General features: G+C 35.1%; 2 protein-coding genes across 4 annotated transcripts in view; one reads left to right on the plus strand and one right to left on the minus strand.

Annotated features, from left to right (window-relative positions):
• Positions 1-19,580, plus strand: part of LOC128989437 (uncharacterized) — a 229,961-nt gene that overhangs the window by 122,968 nt on the left and 87,413 nt on the right. For both annotated transcript variants that reach the window (XM_054411332.1, XM_054411339.1), the window contains one exon: positions 18,502-18,595. In XM_054411332.1, coding sequence (XP_054267307.1) covers positions 18,502-18,595 — 94 coding nt within the window. The remainder of the gene's footprint in view (positions 1-18,501; positions 18,596-19,580) is intronic.
• LOC128989430 (piggyBac transposable element-derived protein 3-like) lies at positions 1,018-4,029 on the minus strand. 2 transcript variants are annotated; one of them, XM_054411321.1, is made up of 2 exons: positions 3,936-4,029; positions 1,018-3,333 (listed from the first exon to the last, which is right to left on the minus strand). In XM_054411321.1, exon 2 carries the CDS (start codon positions 2,611-2,613, stop codon positions 1,195-1,197), a length of 1,419 nt encoding a protein of 472 aa, XP_054267296.1. In that variant the 5' UTR covers positions 2,614-3,333; positions 3,936-4,029; the 3' UTR covers positions 1,018-1,194. Both variants share the same exon structure in this region, with proteins under 2 accessions (XP_054267296.1, XP_054267297.1).

The following is a 19,580-nucleotide window of genomic DNA, read 5'->3' on the forward strand; positions in this document are numbered from 1 at the left end:
CTTATTCTTGATTCGTTGTGTAGTCAATTATGAATACTGAACATGTGAGTTTTTATTAAGGTATTAGATGGGCAAAGGATAATCCTGAACATGTAAACATACTCCGTTTTATTATTGGAACAGTGGAAACTAATTTTATTGTTAACTCTGTCCGGTGTACTGTAGATGTTATGTTTTTTACAACTTGTTTCTTGTTATTTCAGTCATTTAAAACCTCGTTTAGCCAAATAAAACGATCTCATCAATAATCATTAACAATAACTCGTCCCATAGTTGTATAACCAAACAGTAAAGCACAAATCATGATAATAACCCTAAAATAATAGAAACAAAATTTCGTCGTAACGAGCGATCAGTGTCATCAACATGAACTAGACACGAAAAACGAGCTTCAATAATGTATTTACAATGGGATGGGAAGTCTAATTGTGTTGGTTATCTATGTCCTAAATGAATTGGTTGACATCTTTTTTTACTGACTTCCATGTTCTTGTCGTCTGTGCTGTAGTAATAATAACTAAAACAGAAGGTATTATATTAAAACTATCTACAACTGTATAAGAGAATATAATTGAATGAGCCCTGATAAAGAATGCTGCAATTTAAACTGTACTATTTTTTAAATACTGTGATGGTTATAAAACTCTATAGCTTCAAAAAAAAGCATTCCTAGTCTTAAGCATGATTATGATCGCAGGAAAAATATTATACAGCAGGACACTGTTCGTGACTTAATTGAGCTGCATTAACCCATTAGTGCATAAAGTTTCAACTTTTGAAATACAACTTTTATTTTCATGAATGTTGTTTATTAGATGCTAAATAACATGTAAAAAATATTCAAAAAAATATCCCATGTAAAATTTGCAAAATAAAGGCCGTCCCATATATGGGACGCTATGCCCAGAGGCTATCCTGATGTCTCTTTGCATTTTGTATCTCTACAGTGCTGTTTACATCTTTATGACAGTTAAGGTAAAAAGAAACATGTAGTAAATTTTTTATCAATATGTTTTGTTTATTTTGTGTTATAAAAATACAAAAACTATTTTACAAAGTAGTTATTTGCCTTTGAAAGCAGCATAAAATGTCTTTATAACATTTAATTTATTTCAAATTTTTGAAAATAGTGAAGTCTATATAGTTAACCAAAAAGTCCTTTATTGTTGAAACCTGAGTTCTTCTGGCTTATGTTTATCCCTGATTGTTTGAGTGGTACTCCATGAAACACTTCGGGTGAAGCCCCACGTTGCACTTTGAACAGACACATTTTGCCTTCTTTTTACAGTTAGCACATCTTCTTTGGGTGGCAATCTCAACAGGCCAGTGGTTCAGGTTATCTCTACGCACATCTTGAAGTGGCTTTGGGTATGATCTTCCCTGGCTTGATGGTGTTCCATACTTCCTTAGAAGCGTCAAAGCCAAATTTCTCCTGAACCTTAAAAGTTGGCCAATAGCAGTGTCAGGGGGAAGAAGTTTTTTATTCAAAATCCAAGCGTTTGACACACTTACGTCAAAAAGGTAGACAAAGATTGGCCACCACCATTTTCTTTGGCGCATTCTAGTTCTGTACGCTGCTACATTTTGATCCATAATGTCAACTCCTCCCATCCCTTTGTTGTACGATGCGAACAAAGTGGGTTGGGGTACTTGGACTCTAGCTTTTTTTTCCCTCGACCATCTTTTAACTGTTCCAACAGACATGTTTTCAAAATTTGTAGCAGCTGTTACTACACTGTTGTCAGCCCACCTAACTAACATGACATTTTCAGCCGTACGAAAATCAAATGATCCTCTACCTTCTTCCTGCAATTCCTTTTGGTTTTTTAAGGGGCAATACTGCACCCGGTCTGATCTCAATGTTCCCGTGGCACAATAACCTTGTTCAGCCAGGTGTCTTATTAGAGGTACCGAAGTGAAAAAGTTGTCAATGAAAATTTTGTAACCATTGTTACTCGGGATTTCAGCCTGTTTGAGTAGCTGTACAACAACATCACCTCCAAGCCCAAACAAATTTTCACGGTCAGGGTTCTTTCCACAGTATATGTCGAAAGAGATGAGGTAACCACTCGAAGAGCATATTGCCCAGTTTTTAAACCCAAAGCGTATTGGTTTGCCCCTAATAAACTGTTTGGCATAGTGTTTCCCATAGTATGGGATCATACTTTCATCGACAGATAGCTTCTCATCTAATCCTCCGTGATTCGCAAAGGATGTGTTTAGTGCATCAATTATGGGCCTCAACTTATAAAGCTTATCATCTGGATTCAAAGTGGTATTGTCATTTAAGTGAATAAAGCGGAGTATTTGTTCAAATCTGTTACAGCGCATGCTCTCAGACAGTAGTTTTGGAACATCATCTTCTCTTGACCAAAACATCCTTTTGTTAGGATATTTTGCATATCCTGACATAAGCATTCCACCAAAAACTACTAATAGTTCCTCTTTTGTTAGATTTAGGTTAACATTTTTTTGTGATGCATACAAGTTGCTTTGCTCACATATAAATTCAATCACTTCATCAGAAAAAAACAACGAAAAAAATTCCAAAGGACTTTCGCATTCCATTGCCTCATCTGAGCATGGCAGTGGTTCACATGTTATGTTTTGCATAAAAGCAGGCTCATCTATTTTCCATTGGTTTACACGAGCCTGCTTTAGTTCTTCAGCCAATTGTTTCTTTGTCTTTTTTTTACCATTCTGTTGGTTTTCATTATTTTTGATCGTGTTGGTGGTTGATGCAGGGACCTTTTTATTTTTTTTTTTTTGGAGGGCGGTTCAGGGACATAATCAGTATCACTTAGGCCTACCTTTTTATTTTTATTTTTGGGGGGCGGTGCAGGGACATAATCAGTATCACTTAGGCCTACCTTTTTATTTTTATTTTTGGGGGGCGGTGCAGGGTCATCAGGGTCATCATCTGTGTCACTAAACACAATAGGGGGGGTTTTCCTATTGACTTTCCTTCGAAGAGGTCTCAGTGAGATTTTATTGTCTGAACTAGTAATTAAAGTAGACGTACTTGGTTGTGGTTCCTCGGCTTCATCCAAACCTACGACATTACTATCCGTAGGGACAGTCTGAACTTCGTATTGTGGTCCTTTCGCATCCTGCAAACCTGTATCGTTGTCATCTTTAATGGCAGTCTGTACCTCGCAAACACTGTTCAACAGGTTTCGCCCAAGATGGTTAAGGTTTCCTTCGTGTTCATCATCGGACTTGTCACTATCAGCGTCGGTGTCGGCCCCATCATTTGGTGGAACGACGTAGATGAGACGCTGCAAACCATCATTGTAAGCCTCCAACTCTTCTAAGATTTCGTTGACTGAGTACCTGTAAACAAAGTTTTGCTGTAGTAAGGGTATAAAATAAATGGTACCAACATATGGCACAAACTTTCTCCCATGATATTCTTAGTAAAAAAATAAGTTTTTTGATTATAACTCACGAACGGATTAAGTGTTGGGGATGTAACCTAACCCAAACTAACCAAACCTACCCTACCCTACCCTAACATACCCTACCCTAACCTATCTGTCAAAGATCAGACACGTACCTGATGTAGGCCGCATACCATACTGTAGCCGAAATTCTAACGGATAGATTACGTTAGGTTAGGTATTATTAAGTATTTTTAAACACAATCCATTTCCACTCTAGGCCGCATACTATACTGTCCCCCGGAAAGGCATTTATTTGTTTGTTTTTTCGTAAGAAATAAACTTAAAAACTAAGGTCTATTAGCAACACATTGTTGTCTAGGCGCATAGCGTCCCAAATATGGGACGCTTAAGAAAACATGACTATAGAAACTGTTGAAGTTGCTGAAACTACTAAACCAAAGTACAAAAGTAATCAACAACTTGTTTAGAATGTAAAAGCATAGTTTATAACTATTTTATTACCGCACATAAAACACAATAAAATGTACTTACCCCTCATGCGTAACACGAAAATTAGAGCTTGACATTTTCACATGTGCAGAAGTGAGGTTATGTTAGCAGTGAAGAACAATGTGCTGTCTCCCACCACTAGCACCTACAGGAACAAGTGATGCCAACGTATACCACACCAAACATAAAATATCCCTCCTAGACTTTTTTTTTTCAGCGTCCTTTTTATGGGACGTTATGCACTAATGGGTTAACATGGAAATGAAATGTCTACTACACGATAATATATCAGCTATATCAATGATTTTGTTGGCTACAGTTCACTTCATATAACCTCATACTCCAGAGTCAAAAGAACTGTTCATTTCTTACAATGAACTCTGTTGTAACGTTGCCTCGTGCCGCCCCACGTCTGTTAACTCTAGTTTGGGGAATGAGTTTCTCTAATTAATCTGTCAAAGTGAGAGCTGCCCCTCATCCCACGCCCTTCTTTAGCTCTACTCGAGATCAAGTGATGCGATCGTCGTTCAAAATCAGGGTTTGGACCGTTACCTCACAAAAAAATGTAAGGAAGCGTCAATATAAACTCATAAAAAGTATAATGATTACTCTGTTTCATATACTTACTGTCAATCACGTGGACGACAAATTTCTTTCACAGATTTGTTATCTATACCGATCAGCTGAACTCAGCTTCACATGTTTCTTGTTTTAATTTTTTACTGTAAAACATAATAATATTTCGTTTTTGCCCCAGGTATTATCACCAAGATAATTCTAATGTTGTAAAATTTTCCATAAAAAGAACGAACGCATTTAGTTAACATCAGCGCACGTAAACACGAAACGCTCATCAAAACAAATGATTAGAAATCTACTTATATTTTCAAAGTTAATGATGATTGTTAAACAATACATTGTGGGTAGCTGCCGACACGTGGACTTAATTGGAACAGCTGATTCTATTGTTGCATTTTTGTAATCGTGTAAAACTATTGTATTGGTGTGACTAAATTGCTATCGAGATATTTTAAAATTAATCCAAGACTCGTTAATAAGCAGTCTAGGAGAAGTTCTGTAAAATTTTTTGCCAAAGAGTTTTGACCTTTTTTTTGAAACAATATTTTTACTATCAGCTATCAATGACCCGGTACCCAGATAGCAGATTGGTAATAGACAATGCATGTTAACCAACGTGATAAATTTATTCTTTCTGAATACAATTGTTGTTAAAATATTCGAAAATTAATTGTAGTTAAAATTTATTTTTTAAAAGAATTTTATTGAAAGAAAACTACATAATGGGTTTTGTAACCTAAAGACATTTTCCCGAATTTGTGTCTTTCGTTCCGATTTGTGGATATGAACAGAGTTAGAAATTATTGAACCAAAGAAACTATTTTCACGAAGTTTATCCTTAACAGGAGGAACAGTTACCATGGACTAGGGAATAATTATTTACAACTGTTAGATTGCTCATGAATTTATATCGTAATTCTTTCATTAATTTCAATAGATTATTTTTATAGGGTTGAGAAAATGATTACCAATTATTATTATCACAAATCAAGATGGGATTGTATCTCGGTGTGTTTTAAGCCAAATTTGAGGAAAGATTGTTAAAGTTTAGTGGAGGATGCCTTGTTAGCGTTGACGAACTAGCTGTTTCCTCAGGATCATTATTACTAATCCAATTATGAAGGACAGCTGGATCCAATTTCAAACCAGCTACTAGAGCTACTAAATTTTATTATGATCAAAACTGCGAGGAAAACCCAACTTTTTGGAGAGGACAGCTTAATATTAATAAACAGGAAATTAATCAACGGTATCAGCAATCTGACACATACTTTTTCCCATAAGCTTGTCAACAACCTTTATCATGGGTGCGGTGGGAGTAACTATGATATTTTATATGAAAAATCGCAAAAGTTGCAATAACTTTTGAACCGTTATTGTTACAGCAATGGGGGTTGCACTATTTTTTTTTAAATTATAAGGACCATAACACATTAATTTTAATCAAAACCAGGTTTTTTCCTAAAATCCTATTTTGTTGTTTTTTTATGAGATTTTTATGGGAAAATAACATAAATTACAATAACTTTTGCACAGTATTTTTTTACGGAAATGGGGTTTGTACCATTTTGTTCAACATTTCAAGGGCATAACATACTAATTTTGATGGAACCCGGCTTTAAAAAAAGAAACAGATTTTCGTTCCATAATTTACGTTTAATCTACGTGCTCAATCAAAGGTCCGCCTAAGGTTATAGGTTAAGAGAAAGATATGTGACATTATCAGTTACCGTTTATACAACAATCTGCCATTGCAGACAACATACAACAGACAGTATACAGAGGTGTATTGTGTGTTGTGTGTTGTAGTGTTATGTTCAAGGGCAAGGGCGGGGCGCAACAGTTCCGTGTCGCCCAACATCAAGGCCCCAGACTACCAAAGAGCACTTGTGTGGTAATACATGTGGTTTTCATTTTAAAATTTAAATTCCTACGTTTTTTATTGTGGGGTTTTCAGATTAATTTCATATTCGGATTTTCGCAGAGTGTTTGTTACCATGATTGGAGAAGCGATGAAGGGTTTGTGTTACTTTTGTCATAAAATAGCCGGTTCGATTCTGAATAAGCCGGCTTTTTAATGGTTTGGAAGTGGACCGGCTATCCTTAAGACGGTTCCACCCACCGGATATTTACCACGTAAACATGGTCATACAAAAAATAACATCCTGGCATTATTTAAGTGTTTATCGAGTTAAAATAAACTGTAAAATATTTAAAAAGATCCAAACTAAGTACTGGCTGAACTGAAACTTCATAACTGTTTCATAATAAGTATTTACAAAACGGATTAGACGGATTTGAAAATCCGTAAATTAGTCTTTTCCACATGCAGTTTTAACATAAAAATTATTTTTGCTCCACCCACTGCAAGCTCTGATATGTTAAGAACACAACAAGCATACAATAATTGAAAACAAATTAGTTTTAGAATGTTGAGAGCTTGTATCGTAGAGGCATGTTCAGGAACATTACCATGTTTAGCCGCCATCTTGAATTGAACGGATAGAAGGCCCTCTTAAATTATCCTGAAAAGCAACAGCTGCAAAGGCAACAGCTTTAAACGGTATCAAAGCTACGCAAGGCATCTACTTTAAAATAGAAAAAAATAGTTTGTATTGTAAATAAGATGTGTGGCAACTAACTTCATTTGGTGTTTCTTCTTATTTATAATGAGAGCACCCTTAGAATTTGCCCTATCCACCCCATCCTCACATAGCCCGTCGACAACACGTTTACTAGAAGGATCAGTATAAAAGGATGCGAATTAGTCAGGAAGTATGTAAGATAAGTGTCCTTCTGTATAATTATGATACATAATAAGACTGGATGGGTGCCAGGGTAATGAAAAACCATCCTGATGAGGTTGTACGCAATTGAAGGACTTCCGTAATCCGTATGCTGATTTGAAATACTGAGGGTTGCAGAGTAAATGCTCGTCGAAACAAGATGAGAATAGCTTTAATACAATGGTGAATATGTAGGAAGAGTGAGGCAAACCCGCTTCTTCGTGGATTTGCGTGAATTCCCAAGATCCAAAGGGTCATTGAAATTGAAGCAGATAAAATTTCTTTGTAATCTGCCAAACTGCATGTGGCATAAAAAATAAGCTGAACGCTTGAATAACAGAGATATTTTCTATAGACGTATTTATTGGGCGCTATATCCTAATGTTTAATCATCCTAGGCCATACATATGAATAAATCTCTTGGCAGACGCAAGTGAAAGTCAAATAGAGTCACAACTGTTTTGAAATCATGCATGAATGCCACGATGGCATATTCTTTTGGCATCTCTTCCAAAATCACATTGAACAATGTTATGAAACAGTTTTTTTTTTTATCGGTAATATGTGTTGAGTCATTTAACATTAGTCATGCTCAATGGATTCTGTAATTTTGATGCGTATGGTTAAACCTAGCTCACCAACCGTAGCGTATTGCCCTTGACAGACGCCTGATAATTCAAGGTTAGAGTTATAAATTTAGTGTGGTGGTTTTTGTGAATTTGTTGCGTGAAATGGGTACGTCTTTGCTCGAATTCGAGGAACAAGCCATCATCTGTACAATGAGTCTCTCACCTACACCAGTTTGTATAGAAATAGTAGCCGTTCATCGGAACTGTCTATGCACACAGAATAAAATTCCCCGAAACTAAATGTTTTCCTTAATCAACGCCTTAATTGCGTTGATTGATTGAGATGTTAAATGGATATTGTAACAAATACTGGATTAACTTTGTTGTATTTTAATCATTTGAGTAGCAGGATAAAATATAAAATATTTTTAAATGGGTCAAAATCTGTCATACTCCCAACACATATAAATGCATGTTGCTTAAGCATGCGTTACGATGTTTTTTTTATATTGTATGCTGTATGTCGGCATTTTAAGTCAGATGTATTATATTCTTCCCTTCACCTCCTTTTTTATAGGGGATGAATGGGTGTTTAACAAAAAAATTATAACATTTGTTGGTATTGAGTATATAATTTATCTTATCATAGAAACTGATCAATGTTTTCTAAAGTCTGCCATCGAAACTTTAAGAATAGAGCCTCGGATTTTAAAATCAGGAACACAATAGATATCTTTTCGGGCATATCTCTTTTCAATCTATCGATATACTTAATACAAATATGGTTTTCCTGTAACATCCATTTTCCATCCGCCCTACTCAACCGAGTTTTACTCTTGAGGAGTCATTTTTATGCTTATAAATTAGCACATGTATTTACTTTTGGACTACGCCGCATACGTCTTTGATTCGTTTTTAGAAAGCTTTCCAAAGGTTCAGGGACTGTCAACCAACTTGCTTTAAATAAGTGTTGGATGTACATTGTAATTAATAGGTCAATTCAACCTTAATTTTTAACCACAGTCTATTTTTAAACAAGAGCTTATGGTCATTAATTTTAAATAGTCTTCTTTTATTTATAGATGTAGCGTTGTAGCCTGATTGAGGTAGGTAAATCACTCGTTATGGTATGAATATACAATCAAAATATTTAAATTAAACATTTTAAATTAGTACTTTTAGTAATTTAATAATTTTTTAAACGAAATTTATATTATTTTTATATTCACATGATGACGTTTTACAGCAGTGCTACAATTTTGTCAGATAGAAGTAATCTATAAAAGGTAAAAGGGTATTGCATATTTTTTATGCCATTTTTATGTCTTTTTTGTTTTTTATGTCGCGCTTTTATGTATTTTGTTTAACTCCTTATTAAAATGCATAATTTACGAATATACCCGCCTTGTATGGACCAATATAAAATATCCCAAATATCAAGCAGAATAAAAGGACGATTCCGTCATTCATTTAGGAAACATATGGAGATTAACTTAATTTTGGTTTTTCTTGTGTTGTAGATGTAGTGCTAGTTAAACATTGATCTTTGGTGCCAACTCGAGTATAGGCCGTACTAACTCACGATATCAATAGATGTGCAACTAGATTCTTGTCCTATTTCTTCTTTGAACATCCGAAGTTATTTTGAGAAACGGGTCAATATGATTTGTTATACGATGTACATCTGAAAATCCTGAAAATATGAGTGATAAACATCGACCACTGTTGACATTTACGTATAATTTATTTATTTTTGCAGTGTTGTCAGCCCTGAAGTGAGAGTTGGCGTTTTTAGGTTAGGTCACTCATTATTGGTTAACTTAACAATATATCTCTTTGAATCGTAGTTGCTTCTTGGCAAAAGCAGCCAATTGTTTTTAGCGGTAGACAGTTCTCATTTATCATTTAACACTTTGTACTTTCCTCTTGCTCCACACACTTCACCTTTGTAATTACTAACACACACTTCAAAATGCTGGGTTCTCCACTCTTTACACCTCATACTTCTTCACGAATCCACTTCATACTCATTTATACTTTTTGCTTGATCGCCATACATTATTACACTTTTACCTATTCAAACTTAATTCTTCGTTATACGCTCAACTTCTTCACTCTTCATACTTTTTGACTTTTATACTTTTCAGTTTCTTTCGCAAATCAAGTACCACTTCATAATTCATAGTAAATACTCAACTCTTCTAATTATTCTCACTTCCTAATTATTTCGCCACTTAAACTGTATTCACATTTTCTGGCTTTATAGAGTGTTCTACTTTTTACTTCAAACTGAGTTCCTCTTCTTGATTTTTAATACTGTATCATTTCAAATTTCTCGATCCAACTAAACTTCAGGAACATTTTTTATCTCAGTATGAAAAGTATGTTACAATACCCCCGCCGCAGCAAACCTGCAGACTTAGCGAATTTCCATTTGCCTGATTGGATTTAAACTAAAATGTCTCCTTAAAAATATCACATTTAGCCTATTCCAAGTTTAAACAGAATTACTGTAGTTCAATGAGTACTTAGGTTTGCTGCAACAGGGAGGGTAAAATGTTTTTTTTATGTAAAATGTTAAAAGGTACTGTGGTTTAGTAAGAAATTAATGTATTTTCCAAATTTGATCAAAATATGTTCATAAACAAGCAAACTACAACAGTTGACTTATTCTCCATAAGAATAACATGAGAATTTTAAAATTACAATTTTTTTGAATTTTCTCCGTAACAATTAGGCGCATAATAACGCTTCAATATATTAAATTATTTGTTTTTTTAAGCTCTACAAAATGGTTTAAAAAGAAATTGTGAAATTTTGTGTTTTTAGGGTCAAAAAAGGGAAAAACCTATTTTTACCCCATAAAACCCCCCATAAACCCCCGTTCCCATAGTCCGATCATGCTGGTTCGCGAACTCATTCAAGTTTATCCCGCCTTACACCTTCAAACCAAATTTCATCAAAATCGGACAAAAATTACTCAAGTTATCGTGCGGATGGACACACATATATATATACATATATATATATATATATATATATATAGATATATAAAAATTTGAACGAATGGTGTTTTTGGCCTCTGGGGACATCAAAATGAAAAAGTAAATCGGTCCCGGGCTTAGGTCTTACCATGAGACCTACGGTAATAGCTACTTCCCTATAGGGAAATTCGCTAAAACGACATACTAACAATACACGAAAACTTTTCTATTATATTACACACGTCAACAAAACAAACTGAATACTGTCAGTTAACTGTCTTCAACCAAAAACATATTCACCACCAAACAGTAAATAAACCGTTTGACTGTTGATACAGCTATTCCAACCCCATGTTAAAACTGTTGCCAGTTTTTTGTATCAAAATCGTCATAGTTTATGTGAGACAGATTTTGTTGATCTAAATTTATTAGTTTTGGTGGATTAAACGAATCTTTTTAAGTCAAACTAATAGAATTACTTATTGTAAAATTATAGCAACTGACAGCTGTGTAAATTGGTCAGCAACAAAAATAACGTGGACAAATTATTTTTAGATACTGGTGCATTCTGTGGCTGACTCACAACAAAGATTTTTTAATGAACAAATGGTTTTTTATGGCAACAGCTGGTCCATGTAGATGGGATGTCTACTTGAGTATCCAATAGTCAATGCAATAAAAACAGCTGTTACTCCCACAATAAAGTTGAAGTATCCAACAGCATCACTTGATTGGCCTTATTGGCATTCCTTGACCATAAAAGTGTGAGTAACGATTTATCTATGCACGTGTTATGTGCACGTAATGTATATCACACGCGATAGTTAGAGTGACTCTTGTAAACACAGACATGCAACCCCACGACTTGTTGACGTCACACGTGTTATTGTTTGTGCTCCAACTGTGACTGAACTGATACCCTGACTAGTTTACACCATAGAGTATAAACTGCGTCATTGTCATTGTAACCTAAATCCTGCATAGTGGTACGTTGTTCTTTTAGTATAAGCTATGGCCATATACAAAAGAAGTAAATATTTAATTAAATATTAAATACACCATTATGTTCTGGCACACACCGCTGGGATCCCCATGTAGTTACATCATCCCGCTATGTAACTACACGGCGCTCCTAGAGGTGTGCGCCAGAACCTATGGTAACCATGGGAACCGCGGCACGGCTGACAGTCTATATACTATGGTCATGTTGTTTTACGTATATGTAGATTGGGAGAATTATTATAGTTTTGGAAATGTGTTTCATGGGGCCCAATAGACACATGGCTTACCTTTAATCTTCAACTCCTCAACCAGTGTTCTCGCCCAAGTCTTCAATAATTATTTCTTTTACCAGCTGCTTTTCATTTTAGGACTTTTTTGTAGCATCAACAATATCCTGAAAAGGTTTATCGCCTCCAGTCCATAGCAATTATCTTATTTTAGCGTAACTTCTATGGGTTCTTAGTTTTTACAGCGTCACAATTGTCATTATTTCCAGAAATCTTTCAAACTCTTATTCATCCATTGTGTATACCTTCATTCAGTTACTGGTAGCACCTTGTCCTCTTACCATGTTTACAGCCATACAGACTGGACATCAGTTTTTTCAAGTGTTCCTTTTGACTATTCTTTTTACCCACTTGGTTCCATTCAAGTTCTTTAGCACGATCTCCATGGTCCTTTCTCAAGTTGTGTTTCTCCAGTACGATTTTCTTCCTTTTATCTGTATTCCGACCCCACAATTCCTCCTTTGTTATAATTTCTGGCTACACACAATTCTTTTCAACAATCTATGGTACCTTCACTTTGTTATTGACTGCATTGTTTATTTGTCACATTTCACAGCTGTGCTGTCAGAACATGTGTTTGACTAGTCCCGTCTAGTGCGGGATGCGGGCACCCGATTGGAGTTACTGTTTACTGATCCCAATTGTGATTAAATCTTCACTAAAGCTGGCTACGTCTGACGGATTGACCTTGATCGGTCAAGTAGCTCGTCCATTCGTATTACATCCAGAGACGGAACAATTCAACAATTGAGATCAGTAGTCAACTGACAGGTCAATTGTTGAATAACTCGTAGCAGACATAACTGAGGCGTAATAGCGATTCAGTTGCACTACCAAAACAATCATTGTAAATAGTCATGAAATAACGGTTACATGCCTCTAGTGTATTTCAAGTTCCCTGATGCAGGTTACCTCCTCTAGTGTATTTCAAGTTCCCTGGGGCAGGTTAACTGCTTCTAGTGTATTTCAAGTTCCCTGGGGCAGAGTGCCCGCCACTTCGTGTAAACTCTGCTATAGGGGTAAAAATACAGATGCGAGGGATTTAAAAATGTCTTTTGGCGTTTAAGCTTCATAAACATAAAGTTCTACATAACCGTTGTAAGTTTATGGATGGTAGGATTCTTTGAGAGTTTCGCCTCAAGTACCATTTTGCTGCTACCCTTACTGTGTCCATCAACAACTTGGCTTGTTCAATGAGAATTTGTATTTTTGTGCTTAGAAGATAAGGAAACATATGATGTAGGCATGATTTAAAGAATACGTAAATATTCCCTGTAGCTCAATGATTCAAATCACTCGAGAGTTCTTTTTGGCTAGATTACTACTCCCTGTATTTTTTTACGTACCTATTTGATTTTTTTGTGTAGTTGAATAACGTACTCCTTTGAAAGTTTCCTCCAAACAATCATTAACCGTTGATAACGTGTTACGTACATGTATTTAGTTTAAATATGAATAGTTTATTAGTCAATGGTATTGTTTTTAATGAAGCAGTTATTCGGGTAGTTGACTGACTGTCATAGGAACTAGAAGGTTTAGTACAGTACGAGAAGGGGAAAATATATTTGGTTAGCAATATATAGAAGATTTTTGGTTCCTGTTTTAAACCTATCCATTATCATAGCCCCAAGTCTCTGTGAATACATAAAGTTTCACTAAAGAGGCAATTGTATTACGAGTGATTATAAAAACGTTAAATTTATGGGAATACAGGTGTCCGGCGTTGTCAACTGTGGTGTTGCATAATGAGTTGTATCACAAGGCGACGGAAGAAGTAGGCAGAGTGTAGGCTCAGCTAGTCGTAGATAGTGTGAAAAGAAGGCTCAAGGTTCTCCACGTGTTATAACAGCTGGAAACACAACTCACAACACTCTAGTCTTATATCAGCTGTCCTGACACTCCTTGGGACCAGAATCTAGATTAGTCATTCATACAATACAACAAATGTGAAATAAAAACAGCGGATAGAAGAAATCATAATGTAATTGTCGATAGTAATGCGAGAAAGGTGATTAATTCAATAACAAAATCAGATTCAAGATCAAGTCAGCTCCTTCAAAGTACAGGTAGTTGCAGATAATTCTAGTCTCATCATAAATCCTATTTATTAGAATTGAATGTAGGAATACTTTTACCCTTACAGCATCTTTAAGTAAATTCCCTTTGTCAAGGGTAGTTATAACTTACATCGCAACCCAATTAAAATTGCAATCCGACCAGAATCGCTTGGTCGCCAAGCAGTTCAATTTGAAAGCAGCTGAAGACCAATGAGAGCACAGCGACGGATCATAAAGAAGAGAAAGGTGTCGGTGCTTTGTCTCTTGGGCTGTGCATTGTACTGTGTATTCCTGTACCTAGGCTGGGCTGGCTGGCAGCCATCGACAAAGTTCATCGTCTGTCTGCCATTTTACATTTTGTCATTTGCATATTTTCAGTTTCAGGCGTCTTCGGTACAATTTTCAGGTTTAGAGAGGCTTGTGTAAATTTTCAAGAAATTTTGATTATTTGTCAGCTTGGGCAATCCAGTGTAAAGAGGTTAATTTAAGTTTGGATTTAAAATTAACCAACGGCTCAGTTTTTTATGAGGACGTAATGATCGTATTGGCCACCCTGTTAATTTCATATACGACAATGACCTGTACATTTGAACAGCTGATTCGATCGCAATGACCATTGTTTTTGATGGCTAGATCACATGGATCTTTAATTTTAAATATATTTTTTGTATACTTGTTATGTCACCTTATAAAGTTCTTCATTTATTTGTTGAATTTAGTTAACAAAGATAGTTTTGTCACATCCAGTACAACATACATACCTTAGGAAGCAAGTAAAACATCATTCGGATAATTGATATAATTGATCACTTTTAGTTTAAGTTCCCCGGATACATTCCAATAACTGACGAATACGAGAAGATTTTAAACCAATGCATATTTGTTAATTTGCCACTAGTTTTGAACGTGAATCTTGAGAAAATTCGTTAGCGAAACATGATCAATGAGAAAGGTTGGTTGTGAGGTCCCCCAGGGGTTGCCCAGGGGCTGCTGGCGACTGGCGAGGGCAGCAGCTGGAGTAAATGGAACACACCTGCCAAAAGCCAACACAACACTCTCGAAAACAACTCTTCTTTTCTTGCCGTTGTGATTTTCCCATGTGACAAGATAACATTCACCGTCAAAACAATTTGTATCAACAGCATAGGCTACATCTCGGCTTCTAAATAGTCCGCAACACATCTTACCGGAAGTAATACTGTACATAATGCACAAATAAAAATAATCACAAGATCTGGTTTAAGGATTTGAAAAAGATATTAAATGACGCTGACGATAATTATTATACCTTTGATACTACCGCATTGTTCATACGACCTAGATCCAAGACCGGAGCTCTTATAGGTAAGTTGCTAAATTGTTGCAAGCTAACTTCCTATAAATTATTTGTGTTACAACGATTTCTGCTGATTTATTTGGTAACTTACCGCGTAACTATTGTAACCATTGTGCTAAACTATACCAAATTAAACACACAATTGTGGTTGGTTCTTCTAAGATACAATCACAGAATAAAGGGTTGAGAAGAACCCAATACGTGTCTACTTTGTATTCTGTAATACAATCTGAATACTCGGTAAACCATTGTTGTACTAAATGTGGGTCTTTACAGTTCGTGAACATAGCAAGGATGAATGAAATTCTTATAGAGAAAATACAGATGAAGTACATGATATAGAGATGTACGGTACGTTCTCGTTTAAAATCAAAATGCGAACGCAAACTGTCACAAGCATAGTAGGAAACAAATTATTTAAATGTTTTCAAACTTTTCTCTTGATCTTTCCTATATACAATTAAATACACTATCGCAAAGCACCGTACGATATAGCCAGTTGCTTCTCTCTTAGCAACTGAGCCAAATGGGCCAACATCGCCACTATATAAACTGCCTGCCTAGGCCACCAATCACATCCGTACTAAATTCCATTCAGATGTCTAGACGTGTAGTGCCCCAGAATCCTAAATACCCGATGAATCCTTTGGAAGTTATCAAAAAACCCGGTACAGTCAATTTTTTCGGTATTCTCTTGTTTATTATCGAGTTGTAACCGTACAACTATGATATAAGTCTGAATAATTTCTTTATCTTAAGTACACCTCCTCCGTTTAAGTATGCTGTAAGCATAGATAAACCATACTTTGTAGTTGGTTAGTCTATAAGCACCATAGTTATCCGCTGCTGCTAAACAAAAATTATGATCTGTCTTGGGACTAAATCTTCTCATATGATTTTCTTACTCGATCACTGTTTGTACCATGATTGTTTGGTGCAAAGTTATTAGATTGTTCTATTATATAAACATTTAATGAAAAATTATTCAACTGCTATGATAACAAGGAAAATTAAGGCTATATGGGATTTTACTCGTTTATACATATAAATTACTATAGATTCAAGGGAATGCAAGGAAAAAACGACAGTTTAATAAAAAATATAAATCTACTTTTGAAACGTGCTTGTAATTTATACGAATGTAGTGAAAAGTTGACATGGGACTGAAAGATATTTCAAAATTGTTGGATAAAAAGCATCAGTTGATGTTTTCAATGCACTGGTTCCAGACAGTTTCTCCATTTTGAATTAGTAGACCGTTTGAAAGCCATTCAGCGGAGCCTACAAGAGAAATACCCTTGTCAGTTTGGGGCTCACAAAAACAGTCCCGCCGGGGACCCTCCTTGTGGGCGCGCTAACCGACGCTCGACCCCGACATCGGGTCGAATAGTTTCAAAACGTTAAAAAAACTGTGAAAATGTCTGGTTATTTTCAATAAAATTACCATATAAAACGTAGTACATAGAGTATTGTCATGTCGTACAATGTTATTCTTATGATTCCATTGCAACGATAGCTACAATGCTTGTCACACATAGTTGTCAATCATTTGTCAATTTATCAAAGACCAATATTTTTCATCCTACAGACAATTCTTGGCGTACTTTTAGCCAGTTTTAGCTGTATTCTTCCAATAACCACCTTAGGATTACAAGCTATAGAATTTTATAAGGCAAATAATGCCAATACATTACAATTGAGGAAGGATAAATGATGTTTCTTTCTACAGTTGACATAAAAAGCAATCCTTACTTATTGTGTACATCTTATTACAGAAAAAATTTTTGTTATGTATTAACAGTCAATACAAAATATATTTAACATATTTACATATTACAGACTAAAAACAGAAAATAATCTTATATACTAAAAAAACTTTTGAAAAACTTATGACAGCTAGCCTGACCATAATAATGAACCGAATTACATGCGGTTGGTACAGAATGAAAGATATTCCTGTAGATGTGCAGAATCCCTTTATAAATTAAAATAGGCTCGAAAATAAGCACAAACATGTATTTAAAACTTTAAAATATTAACATTGGCGTTATGGGTTGCCATGTTGGTGACAAAATAACAACAAAATATAAACATAAAATCAAAACAAATGGAAGAAATTCCAATAACATGTTTTATTTACAGCTAAAAACCAACCATATTTTTTGTGGTTGAAGTTTGCACAATACATACTTTTTTTCGACCACGGGGCAAGCTCTCGTTTATAAATTAAAAAACTTTTTTTAATGCATTAAAAAGTAGAAAATAATTTATAAATATGTGGAGAAATTAAATACTTGTAAGATTTAAAACGAAAAACGTCGGGCGCATGAAATAGATAATATTGATAATAATAAAAGGAGGAGGTAGCTGTCGATAGGAAACAAATAAGCTCACACAGTACATATCCTGTTTGTATTATTTACATTCTATATGTCCTAATTGAGGTTAAAAATGGCTAATAATTCAATGGGCAAAGAATTTCGTAAATTAGCTATTGTTAGTGTTCCCCACGTTTTTTTTATTCTTACAAATATTTATTCTCTCCACGTATTTATAAATTATTTTCTACTTTTTAATGCGTTTGAAAACGTGGCATTTAAAAAAAAAGGTTTTTTATTTATAAATTATTCTTATGATAGCTATTGCAGCTCTAGCCACATGCAAAGCTTTTGATAGATTCAGTTGCCAATTATTTGACCGTTTATCATTGAACAAAGGAATTTCTTGCTTCAAATAACAGTCTAAAAATGTATGCATTGTTCTTATGACGTATATTGCAGCCATATCTAAAGCTAATGCTTCTGATGAACAAAAATGTCAAGTTCACATCCGTCAACAAATTAGTTTTACCAAAGACCCAAACCCTCCACGAATTACCCAAAATGGAAATCTCTAAAGGTATTGTGTTTTTATTTATATTTCTATTTCAGGTCGAGTTATAGCCAACCCTTGTAAATTTGCCAATTAAATTACATGCTAACAACAACAATCGATGTTTCTTGTTGCAGATGACCCAAATGGCAGCCTCTACATGCTATGTGGCGTCCTCATCGCCATGCTACTGGTCGGCGTCATCATTGTCCTCCTCGCTGTCACTATCAGGTACGTCTGCCATTGTTATTGCTTATCTTTGATCATTTAAGATTCATATTCGTGTGGTTTTAAGCATTTTGATAAGTTGTTGACATAATCGCCCTTTCCGATTGTTGTAAAAACTAATCTGACGGCAGATGGCGAGAATATTCGGGTTTTGGGGATTTCATCAAATTATGTGGGGCTCCTTGTTTAGTAAGCTCCATTATTTGGGGGAGGGGGGGGGTTCAATGTATGTGTTGGGGGTTCGCTTAAAAATAAATGGCCGTTTTAGATTAAAGTCTTTTGGTACCTTACCATACTTCCATACTTTACCTTATATTATTACTGTACTGTACATTATTAAACTACTGTTTTAATTTGGTTTGACATTTTAATGTGGCTTGTATTTTTTTAAATATATTAAATATTTTGTGAATTGGCTTACCTGGACTTTTTCCGTTAATTCACTACCACTAGTTTTTGGAGCAATAGATTATTAGCAATACTGTTTAAGTTATAGCGATTAAACTTTGGTTAGGTTAGGTTAGTATAGAGTTTAGTATAGAGTCAGAAAAACCCAACATAACCTATCCACATTCCACTAGAGGTAGTGAATTGACGGAAAAGGTCCACCTACCTTTCTGCGGTACAATCAAAGTGCAGAGATATTACAATGTTTACAATAATGTTCTTTACTAATTACACAACTAATTTTGGGTTCTGCTATAGACTACGTTAACGTTTTGGGTTTATTACTCCCCGATTTTTTTACTATACCAATTTTGTTGTATTGGAGTACCTTAATCCTTACTCATTATGGATTCATTATGGAATTCTAGCTGATTTACCATCTTAGGATATCTGAAACTTAAAGACATTATTTTTTATAATTTATTTAACATTTTATTTCAACGTCACCACACAATTTCTAAACCTTTTTACTTATAACTCTGGACTTATATTACAGTATATAATATTGTGCCAAAACATCTACTCACTATTTTGCCAGTCC

This window comes from Macrosteles quadrilineatus, unplaced genomic scaffold (genome assembly GCF_028750875.1).
Source record: "Macrosteles quadrilineatus isolate MER2022 unplaced genomic scaffold, UCM_ALF_1.0 Scaffold_1__1_contigs__length_201487025, whole genome shotgun sequence".
Lineage (NCBI taxonomy): Eukaryota > Metazoa > Arthropoda > Insecta > Hemiptera > Cicadellidae > Macrosteles > Macrosteles quadrilineatus.